We start from the raw sequence: 12,269 nt of genomic DNA on the forward strand, positions 1-12,269 counted from the left end.
AAACAGATATATGAATGTTAGTTATGTTACACAGTAATCACTCACGAATGACGGGTGTTAGATTCTAGACCTAGCTCGCGATAGGTGAAATCCGTGATGGGGAATTGATCGATTGATAGTATCAATTTAAATATTCATACTGTTATTGTTCAGTATGCTTTCATGTTTTTAAGTATTTGCAAATCCTTCCAGGCCAACTTCCGCGGGCTGTTTAAATTTACCGATCGACTTCCTCATAAATCCGCGAACCAGCGAAGATTCGCGAACGATTCTTATCTTTAATATTTCTTGAAAATCTGCGATGAAGTGAAACTGCGATATGTGAAGCGCGATATTGCGAGGGATTACTTGATATACGATCACGTTGCTTCATCTGAACTTATTGAAGAAAAGGTCAGTGGGCTTGACGTTATTGAAAAATAATTACTATTTGCTTGCTATTCGCCGGTCTATCATTGTTAGTGTCAGTTGTGCCGTTCGAGGAGGTAACATGAAATCGGATGCCGTATCGACGATGACCATTTAGACTTGTGAATTCACTTGAAGATATCCAGTGGCATTTCTTTGAGCGTTAGATGATTGCTGATCTTTTCATGTCGTTCAACCTCAGTAACTGTAAAAAAATAGGATAATTAATTAAAAAACTCAGAGGTCACAACCATTACAAATCAAATTTAGCAATATTGCTATCTAGCTAGGCAAATCCTCCGGGCTCCTTAAATGCAATAACTCTGTTCGTTCTGAAGAGGCATGAAACAAAACTGCTAATTCAGTATATACACTAAAACACATGTCAGTACCAATGATACACAGCTCGATGCTTGCCTTATTACTAGGACAAAACTATTACTGGGGCAAAACTAATGCTCATCCTACTAGCAACACACTAAATGGAGCTTATGCTATTACCAGCACCCAAGGTGGTACTCGTATATTGCTACCAGCCGTAACTAAATGGTTCTCGTGCTACTACCAAACCTAACTACATGGTTCTCATGCACTAGCGGCGACACCCTAACAAAATTTTGATGCGGACCCGACTCTGCGACAGTTGTCCCCCCCCCCCCCCCAGGACTCGAGTAGCCCTTACATTCGGCCGGGATTAAAATGCTGTTTCTAAGCAGCTTGCAAGCTTGATATGACTCTTCTTGGCCATCTCTTGTCATACTCTAAGAGCGCCTTATGTCGGTAAAAAGATTGTGACCAGAACTTGATGTCGATCGTGTGGCCAAACAGACTCAGTATATTTATATTGTATTTATAACTCTGAGCCGAAGGCAGCTACTCCTGGGCAGAAGCCTGGGCGTTACCAGGTTTTTGTTTGGGCTCTCTAAATTTGGCAAGTATTAGTACCAGCACCAACTAATTGGTGCAAAGGCTGCTACCAACATCAACTGAATGGTGTTAATGCTACTACCAGTATAAATTAAATAAAGCTCGGGCTAAGTGTTTATAAATAACGGCACGACAGCAAGGCCCACTCGGGTCTTCCGGTCGAGAGGCATCAAACAAAAGAACAACAACCCACGACGTGGTAAGGAGCGTCGTCGGTACCACAGCTCCAGGAGTAAGGCGCCCAGTGCGACGCTGCAGCCGAGACCCAGCACGATGAAGTGGCCGCCCAGGTCTCGTAGCCTGCAGCGTCGGAGGAAAAAAATATAAAATTACGGAAGGAATGAAAACACTAATTACGCTGTCAAATCTAGTGTGCCGCAAGTCCTAACCCTGAAATTAAAATTAAATAAACTATAAATTAACAAAACAGATGACGTATTCATCTGGCCATTTGTGCTATAGTTGAACTTAATTTTGGAGTATATGATGCCCTTGCATCTTGATTTTATTCCCCTTTTTCAATATATTGTAATAATAAACCCCTGTAATTATTTAAAGATGAGGCAGTGGGCTCAAGGGCCTGAACCTCGAACCTTACCTGAGAGACCTTGGCCCAGTGGTCCTTACGTCAGCTCTCGCGGTGCACTCGTTGGGCTTGGGCCAATGCTTGATCTTCCACACCTTGAGTAATCCTGACTGCATCATGCGCAGTATCCTGATGCGAGGATAATTTCACTTTGGTAAATAATGTTTTTATTTTATCAATGATAAATATAAGAACGAGTTGATTAAATTTTGAAAAAATAAATTAAACGATCAAATAACTGCGGTAACTAACAGGGAAATAACTCGAACTTTAAAGCAAATGAATTCTATTTCATTTTCGTATCATATTTTGAGCCAATAAATCATAATCTCGTCTATTTTTCTACCCATCTCTGTTAGCGGCCTAAATTCCGATGCATTGTTTGTCATGATTGTATTACTAACTTGATTTTTTACATTTCTTAAGTTACAGAAAATATATTAGATGCTAATTAAACTAACGCATTTTTAGGGGAAAAAGAGAAACGTACTCGGTGTTCAGTAGTGGCAAGAAGACGCTATGCTCTTGCACCGCCCACCCAAAGGGGGCGCTGAAGAAGAGCTCTGGGACAAGTGTTAGACGGCACCGCTTGGTCTCTAAGTAGTCCTTCTCCATGGCAAAGTCTAAATAACTTTGCTCCTGCGGACCGGAGAAGCATAGGCAAAGCATTTGTTTAGTGATTTAACGAAAAACATTACGTGAACTACATTAACCGAACAATTACCGAAAAACATTAAGAGAACGTCCAATGTAACCATTTTCTTAGAAACGTTCACAATGGAATTTCTTATGGGAAGGACAAAATAACAGCATTCATGAACAGATCTTCAATGAGGATTCATCATGATAATTCATGGGTAATGTTTACAAATAAGTTATAATATTTACTTATTATAATATGAATAATGTGAACAAATGTGTTGAATAAGTTACGCCTAATAATACCTTTATGAAAGCCATATTCTTGAGCAGCACAGCGTTTATACCGTCAACATCCGACTTGACCAGCAGATCCTTGTGTGTGTGCTTCAAGTCCCCGATCTTGCGATACGTTCCATTTTCTGCACCCTTATCAGATTATAAGGAGAATACTAATATGAACGAAGAAACAATTAAACAAAAATATTTTTAACTATATCTATGGTAAAATGATTGTTACCTACTATCATAGCCCGAATCCGGCGATACATCGCTGTATGTGCGTTCTGTACGTTGAATTGCAGTACGATGAACTACATCAAGTCATAACAAAATCTACATCAAGTCATATCAAAGTCTACATCAAGTCATAACAAAGTCTACATCAAGTCATAACAAAGTCTACATCAAGTCATAACAAAGTCTACATCAAGTCATAACAAAATATAAATACGACAAAGGACTGACAGAAAGGTTTTAAATGTTGGCAGTTGTTGTTGTTGTTGATTGCAAAATGAACATTTATCTTAACAGAAGGTGCGACCCTACCTCGAAAATAGTGCAAATCTTAAATAGAAAACTCTTCGTGGAGCATTCAGTGTAGAGAATTTTATCTGGAAACGTTATGAAGAACATTATGTGGAACACTCAATATGTTGTACGCAATTTGAGATATATTAAATTTCACCAGAAAAGACACATCGTGTTATCATTTAAAGAATTATATAATTTAAAACCCTACATTTGTTCCCACCGTCCAGGTAAATGACGGTGACACAAAGTTGATTACAAGTTGATTTTGTTGAAACATCGTTTAATCCCCGTTATATCACATGTCTGGTGCGAGATAACCACATATGGACAAAACGTTATCTGCGTAATTACCACTCGAAAATCGATGTATTAATATAATTCTGTCCACTCACTGCGAAAAGAGTATCAAGCACAGACTCCGCTCGATACGTCCAGAGAACTTCTCTCTGATTGGCCAATTCATCGAGACTTTGTATGATGCCCGCCAAGCGCGGCACGGTCAGGAAGGCGATCAGGTTTCCAGTGTAAGTGTAGATCAAAATCATGCAGTAGGTCCACCACAAACCCAACATCACGCGGCTACTCTCATTTAAACGCAGTTCATAACCTGTAATGCCATTTTAGTTACAAAGAATTTAATTATAGTGAAAAAATATCTATAAATATCTACAGTTATGTTTATATAATTTTTAGAATCAGAGGAAAATAGTTGCAGACGACTACTAACGTCAACCGCAACTCGTCATCAGAAGAAAATGTTCACACCTATTGTATAGGGAAAAAAACGATTTTAACTAACTCTGAAAACTGGCTCTTAATTTCCTCACAATTTCACTACTACCATGTAAATTTTATTCCGTTTTCAGAAAAATATTCCATTTTTCTTCTACTTACACATTTCACTCTGATTTCTTCCTACCCTGAGCAATGAGGCAGAAGCCTGCGCCCCAGATGTAGTTGAGTACCGACGCACTGCGCCCTTTGTGAGGGTAGAGTGAGGGCGACCAGTCGCCTGTACCCTCAGTCATGAGCCACAGCAAGGGACCAACCGCACACGGGCTGCTGAGGATCAGCAGCCACACCTGCGGGGTTGAGATTTGGGCCAATCCTCTTGAAAATTGAAATAGCTTAAGGACAAATTTCTTCACTATTTTACTAATTAAATTTCAAGAATAATATGAATATAATGTGAATTGTGTAGTCTCGCACTGAAGCTTAATAGCTTAATGAGTATCGGTGAGTGTGTAGCGTCTAGATGTAGTGTTATTCATTGATTATACTAAAATGATTAGGACTAGAAAGATAGGTAAAAATTATACGTCTAAGAAGTCACCAACTTGAAAGCAACCCGAAGACCGGCATCACTGCACCTTGTTGATGAAGGCGTAATGCAATAAATGAACACCGGCAACCCGGCACATTGTATGTGAAGGCGTAATCGAGTAAAAGAAGACCGGCTGCCTTCACCTTGTATGTGAAGGGCTGTAGGAAGGCCAGGGCGTTGGGTCGCTCTCCAGGGGCGCGGATGAGGATGGTCTCCGGATCCTCGTAGAAGGGATGCGTGAAGTCGACAACGGCATCCCGGTCCTCGGTGATGGTGCAGCCTGTCATCGCCATGTCAGCCCACTGTTATGAGCTGACCAGTTAAAGTATGATGGTGCAATCACAAACTCATACTTATATTTTATAAAATTACCATTCCTTACCAAAAACGTCATTAATAAATTCGATGCGATGACGTCTACTTCTCATAATAATTATTAGTACATAATGGTGTTCATGAAACAAAATTCGTTGATTAAAATAACATTTTCATTTTGCAATAGGAGACAATGATTATACAGTGTAACCAATTAACATTAGGGAATAAAAATGAGTTACCTCTCTCCACCATGCCGATCATGCCGTTGTGGCTTACCTAATATTTGCCTCTCTCTCCACCATGCCGTTGTGGCGTACCTAATATTTACCTCTCTCTCCACCATGCCGTTGTGGCTTATCTAATATTTACCTCTCTCTCTCTTGTGGGTTACCTAATATTTACCTCTCTCTCCGCCATGTCGTTGTGGCTTACCTAATATTTACCTCTCTCTCTCTCCACCATGCCGTTGTGGCTTACCTAATATTTACCTCTCTCTCTCTCCACCATGCCGTTGTGGCTTACCTAATATTTACCTCTCTCTCCACCACGCCGACCATGCCGTTGTGGCGTACCTAATATTTACCTCTCTCTCCACCATGCCGTTGCGGCTTACCTAATATTTACTTCTCTCACCGCCATGCCGTTGTGGCTTACCAAATATTTACCTCTCTCTCTCCACCATGCCGTTGTGGCTTACCTAATATTTACCTCTCGCTCCACCATGCCGACCATGCCGTTGTGGCTTACCTAATATTTACCTCTCTCTCCACCATGCCGTTGCGGCTTACCTAATATTTACTTCTCTCACCGCCATGCCGTTGTGGCTTACCAAATATTTACCTCTCTCTCTCCACCATGCCGTTGTGGCTTACCTAATATTTACTTCTCTCACCGCCATGCCGACCATGCCGTTGTGGCTTACCTAATATTTACCTCTCTCTCCACCATGCCGATCATGCCGTTGAACGTGCCGTTAGGCATCTGATTGCCCCAGTTTCCGTCGTACGGGAGCTCCAGCGTAAACCTATCAAAAACAAGTTCAACTCAAAGCCACCACTTCATTCATATAAAATAAGTACCCTGCATTTACGCTGTTGCAGCAACATTTATATCTCTTAATGTCCCATCACAAATTAATAGAAGAATTAATTTACTTGGGTAACATGAAAGTAGTCCGACTGAATATTGAACTATCGTTAAAATTGAATAATCGCTAGTAACACTTTCGTCGAACTTGTGTTCATCTAAAGAAATCAACGTCTTTCGATATTATGATGATCAACTGATAATAATCAAATTGTTAATGCATCCTATCAGATGAATTCAGTGTTGATAATTTTAATATACTAACAAGACATGAAAAATTTCGATCAGAGTCATATACAAACTTATTTATAAAATAGGTAAATTCAGAAAATCTCTGCTTGTGAATCATATCCACAAGAAAATGCCTTAAATACTTTGAACAGCAAATTTGGTTGATTTGTACTTTACCTGTCGACATAAAAAAAACAGTTAAAAATATAATCAATTCAATAAACTAAATAAACAGTCTCTGATTGCATTTTATTATTTATTCTGTCCGTTTCATTTACAGGTAAACAATAAACTTACGTGAAATTATACTTATTGACCAGAACGTCGAACATCTCAACACAGAAGCCTTGAACAGGACCCACGATGACATGCTTCGACCCGATGGTTTGCTGGCTCAGGAACGTGAATGGAGGACGCTGTTATGAATTATTAGATTCAAATTACAGAACATCGAAAAGAATATAATTTCGAGTTATACAGGGTGAACCAGAATTAACTGACCCCTTTAATTTGTTAACAAATAAAAAACTAAGAACATTATGAAGTTGAAACTTGTTTTATTGAAAAGAGGAACATTTTTATGGTAATATTGTATAACGTTCTTAGTTTTTTATTTATTAACAAATTAAAAGGGTCAGTTAATTCTGGTTCACCCTGTATTTTGTTCAAAAATCATTTAGGCATTGATTAAGACGTCTCCAAGGTGTAGATATTTGGAACGATAAGTAATGAAAACCATGCTTACGTTGTTAAATTAAAGTGTACAAAAATCAACCGAAATTATCTTATTTCATACGAGAATGAACGCAAGATGTATTATAATAGTAATTAATTATTAAACGAGCTAGCTGGCTCGTTTTGTGTAACGTTTGATGAATTTAAGGGGACCGACCTAGCTAAAATTTTCAATTTTGACGTTTTTCGGTTTTTGTGCTCATCTGTTTAGTCTCATCTTAAAGCTGACATTCTGAGCTTTCCAACGATACTACTGCCATCTATATACGGCAATATTGACGCAGATGGCCCGCCTTTATTTGGGGGCGGGGGGTGGAGTTCTTAAGTAAATAGACGAGAGATAATTACAGCGGCAAGACTACATATCTGGGTGCATCTGTCATCTGAGCTCAGTTACCCTTCTAGCTTTGAACGGAGAGGTGCGCTACAAGTTGCTGCTTGCATCCTTGAGTGGACTAAGCTACAGAAGCCTGTACTTTGGTATCCATGCTACATTGAGTGCCTATTTCGAGGCGCGCGAGACTTTGTCGCGCCGTCCTGAAAAATTTGAAAAGTTCAACTTACTGTCACGGAAAACCTATCTTCTCCTACAGTTTTCAAGCTACAGCAATGAGACATATACCGTTCGATTCGTAAAGACTAGGCCTATCGACTCTAACATCACTTTTTTGAATTTCGGTCTGGTTCGTTTTTTATATGGGGAAGAAGGGGGGGGAGGGGTGGAAAATGTAAAAAATGGGAAAAAACGTCATAAAAAAAACTAGGTGGAAAATGAAAAAAGTGATGTTAGAGTCGATAGATATGGTCTTTACGAATCGAATGATACGTGTCTCGATGTTGTAGGATGATACTTGTGGGAGGAGATTTTCTGAAGTACCCCTTTTTAGCCGTTTTCTATGAATTTCACGTTTTCTATCAATTTTTTCGAAAAATTCATAGGAGCAAAATGTTTTTTTTTTACATTTTACGTATGTATGTGAAGTTTCATGACAATCGGATAATAACTGTAGAAGTTTTCCGTATGCTAGGTCGGTCCCCTTAAGCTTCCTAGCTGAGACCATATGTTTAAAGTTTAAATACAGTGAGTGCAAGGCGTTACTTATCGACTATCCTACACAAAATACGGACCAAGTCTATCCAAATTTCATCTTAACGATAACTGTACAACAAATCGATTAATATTTGCCTGTTAACGCAATGAACATTGTTCTCTGCGATCAGGAACTCATTGTGATCGCATCAAACAAAAGCAAATGCGTGGATGGTACATTACGGAACGAATAATCTTTTCAATTGAGCTCGTAATAGCAGATGCATCGGCAGCATCTGTCATCGAAGTCTGCACCGCATGACCGCGATATCGACCAACGTAATTGACAGCGTAACTAAACTGCGTGTAAGCAATCAACTGCCCAATGTACGGCGCTTCGATTTCCGAGCAATGCCTCGAGGAAACAAATGACCCTAAATTTATTTTATATTACAGATTATAAAAAGATTCTAAATGGGGGATGCCAGACCCTAAACTCGTTATAGTGTGAAAATCTGAACGAATTGAATGTCTGAGAAGCCTTGAACAGATCCCAGTTTGATAATTTAGGGACTTATCAGAAGACAAGGCACCTCAACCTATGATATTCTCTACGCTGGCTTCAGTGAAACTTACTTGTATTATCAGCAAAATTCAATAAAGCAAAATAGCGAAATGTTCGAAGAACTGGTATTCTGCAAGTTACACTTCCTTCCATCAGTAAATACAAGCGTTATTATCACTTAATTTTCTTGAAGATTAATTTTCCTTTGACTTTTTAGCGCATTTACTCATTTAATGAAAAAATGCACGATTGTGCTCGCCATGTCCGTCTGTCCGTCCGTCTCTCTGTCCGTGACTTCAGGTTTTCGTTGATTTTAAGAATACTCTGGAATTTAGATTATAGATTATAGATTTAGATTATAGTTTTACATTGGTTGAAGATTGGCCTTACCGAAAATATGTAAGATAACCTAGGTCTTGATCTCAACCATCATAAATAATTGACATAATAAATATATAATACACGCACCGAAATTCTTAGCGCATTTTCTCATTTATGGAAAAAAGAGCTATTGTGCTCGCCATGTCCGTCCGTCTGTCCGTCAGTCCGTCTGTTTGTCCGCCTGTCCGTGACTTCACGTTTTCGTCGACGAAAAAATGCGATCTCTGTCACTCACTGAAGTGAGTACTGAGTTATATTTTTTCTTATTTGTATGTTCTTTTGGAAGCAAAATTAATCTAGCAGCGTAAAAATTGCAACTTATTATTATTTTAAACTGGATTGACGTTCATGGTGACGATGTTAAGGTGCCGCCCGTTGAGGTACTGCCTCCCCAGCAGCAGCTGCTCCTCCCGCGTCAGCCCGTCAGGCAGCACGCGCGGCACATGCAAGGGAGGGGCGCTGCACTCCACGTACTCTCGCGCCAGCCTGCAGGGCGTCAGCTGCTTTACTTTATGATGGTATGAGTAGCCAAATACTTGCGGAACGGAGAAAAATTTGGTAAATACTTCTTAGTTATGATTTGTACACATTTGTCCATATTTATTTGGATAAACGTGCATGAACTGACATAAAGACTCTCACACCAGCCTGCAGGGCGTCAGCTGCTTTACTTTTTGAAGCAACGAGTAGCCAGATGCTTGCGAAACGGAGAAAAAATTTAGTAAATACTTCTTAGTTACGATTTGTATTCAACATTTGCTCATATTTATTTAGATAAACGCATGGTTTATTACGCCTGCAGGGCGAGAGCTGCTTTACTTATTGAACGAGCGAGTAGCCAAATGCTTGCGAGACGGAAAAATATTGCCTAAATACTTCTTAGTTATGATTTGTAAACTACATTTTTTTGTCTTCTGCACTGGCATGAAGACTCTCGTGCAAGTCCGCATGGCACCGGTACGTTTGAGATGTTAAAAATTTATAGACTCGGGCACTCTATGAAAACACTGTGCAATTTTCTGCACTGCAAACATTGTGCAATTTTTAGCGTTTTCATTTGATTGTCATCACATTATTTCAGATTTATTGATCACAATAACATTGAATGTGGCAACACAATGTCCTGAACGCAGTCTAATATTTCAGCTTTATAAAACGTACGAATAGCATTAAGTATTTTACCGTTACTTCCGTGTGCTTCATGGAACGGTCATTGGTTTATCTATTGGGAATAATGCGTTAATCTGAATTATAATTCTCATGATACTTCAATTTACTTGGACAAGAAATAGAGGACAAGGTAAATCGATCAAAATTAAAGTAACTTTAGTTCATAATATATACATTCCTGTCTCCTTTCTGGAAGAGAAAGCCCACCTCCTCGGTGTCATTATAGCGTCCAGGTGTTTGAGGAATGTTTGAGTTCTGTTTGCTCGGTTGGTGTTCGTAAGTTTGTTGACTTGCCATGGCAACCACCATGTCAACAGCGGGGCCAAACACGTCCATTTATGACGTTCCTTTAAGCATGGTTTAAGAATTAATTTTATTAACTGCTTGATTGGTCAAAATTTTTCATAAGATCAAAATTTAGTAATAATTTTATCTGACCAAAAGGTAAGTTTTGGTATTTTTTGTTGCTTTTTTTTTTTGCAGTCCATCATGAATTGTAGCTTAAACAAATTCATTTTGAGAATAATTCTTCACCTGGAGTGACGATTGAAAACTATGCATTGGAGAATGATAGACCATAATGAACATCATCCTAATAATCCCCTCTATTATTGATCATGAGAATGAAAATGGATACATGGCTGTTGATATGAACATACCAAGGCATTGTACAGCGCCACAAAGAGCCGGTCTTTAGTCTGGATTTCATAGTCACGGGAGCTTCCATCGCAGTCTTCCGTGGCCAGCAACATCAGTGGACCCAGGCCCTCGGACTGCCGAGTCTCTGCCAGACTCGTCAGCCGCGAACATGGGCCAAAACCTATAGTCACTGCAGCGCGATCTGACACAGAAATTTTAGTAGAGTTTTTTTTTAATTCGTATCTGAAGCAAACTTTAACTTTTAAACACAGAAAACCTGCAGTTAAAATATAGTGACTCCTTAAACACGAACAAGAAAGCTGTTACCTACCAGGAACTGCAAGCAGGTTTTTTTAATAGGGTCGGGGAGCTCGCCTGCCAGAGCGCAATTACCGATATGATTTTAAAACGCTTCTGTCACAGCGCTGTTACGTAATGCTTAGCAAGTTCTTCTGACTAAATGAGTGCAGTTACATTTTTGTGTTACGCTAGGGCGTCTACTAGAAAATGAAGATATAACTTGTTCTGCCAGTGCTTTCCAGAACTCGATCTGTACCTTGTTTCAGCTGCGCGTTATCTAGCGTGGAAAAATTTGCCAGTTTTTTCGCATCTACCAAACTGCCTTCGCACTTCCAAATGCGACTACTGAAGTGCGATTGCTTGCAGTGGTTAGCAGATAGTCTACTAGAGTGCAGTACAGTGCATTGGTTCACAAGTTCTTTACTTGTATGCAGTCCTCAACTCTTTTTTCCAACCCGTATTTTAGAATGCAAATACGTACCTAATATCCTACTAGTATGTCTACTATGGTGCAGTTGCCTACCTGGATTTTCGAGCGCGTCAACCAAAGTTCGGTACGAGTACTCCAGATGAGCAGCAGCAGCAGCGCTCTGAAGCAGAAATTCGCCTCGCGTATCCAACACCGAGTCTTGGTCCAAGGCTACCACTAAGCATATTATATTTTAAAAACGAAAGTTTGCAAATAGACTATCATTATCTCTAAGATAATCAGAAACTACCCATATAAAATTTTTACTTATAAAATACTTCGGCAACAAAGCAATTACAAAGATCTGAAATGATGCATAACAATTCTGTGACTCGAACATTTTTGAAGAAAAAACAACTCGGACGTCAGACGTCAACTTTGACTGTAATTAGGACAAATAACTTCAAACCAAATTGAATTATAAAAAAGGTTCACTCTTCGCTCAATTCTACAACTTTACTCAACTATATAACTTGAACTGTAATAACCTTACTTGAGAACCCACAACTGTAACTTAAGGAGCTGAATATTGTTCTCTCCTTGACTATAACTTGAGGATTTAGAAAGGCTCTTAAAATTATTTTAAGCTTCCACAGCAAAATTTTGCGTAGCTCAACTCATTGCCATGAACCATTGCGATGTATGGGG

General features: G+C 39.3%; 1 protein-coding gene across 1 annotated transcript; it reads right to left on the minus strand.

Moving 5' to 3' along the window:
• Window positions 1-1,929: 1,929 nt before the first annotated feature.
• On the minus strand, window positions 1,930-6,758 carry LOC108675964 (glutamate receptor ionotropic, kainate 4). The gene is made up of 8 exons (XM_018164025.2): window positions 6,630-6,758; window positions 5,949-6,039; window positions 4,841-4,999; window positions 4,293-4,455; window positions 3,766-3,980; window positions 2,867-2,989; window positions 2,412-2,560; window positions 1,930-2,050 (listed from the first exon to the last, which is right to left on the minus strand). The coding sequence occupies exons 1-8, from the start codon at window positions 6,662-6,664 to the stop codon at window positions 1,930-1,932; spliced, it is 1,056 nt and encodes a 351-aa protein (XP_018019514.2). The 5' UTR covers window positions 6,665-6,758.
• Between the last annotated feature and the right edge of the window lie 5,511 nt (window positions 6,759-12,269).

This window comes from Hyalella azteca, unplaced genomic scaffold (genome assembly GCF_000764305.2).
Source record: "Hyalella azteca isolate HAZT.00-mixed unplaced genomic scaffold, Hazt_2.0.2 contig10004, whole genome shotgun sequence".
Taxonomy (NCBI): Eukaryota; Metazoa; Arthropoda; class Malacostraca; order Amphipoda; family Hyalellidae; genus Hyalella; species Hyalella azteca.

Bases quoted from the DNA above. Each gene is read 5' to 3' on its own strand.
- LOC108675964 (XM_018164025.2), bottom strand. From the start codon at position 6,664: ATGTTCGACGTTCTGGTCAATAAGTATAATTTCAC. The intron at 6,040-6,629 runs GTAAGTTTATTG...TGTTTTTGATAG, and splicing joins GTCAATAAGTATAATTTCAC to GTTTACGCTGGAGCTCCCGT. The intron at 3,981-4,292 runs GTAGGAAGAAAT...ATGGCATTACAG, and splicing joins CTTCTGCCTCATTGCTCAGG to GTTATGAACTGCGTTTAAAT.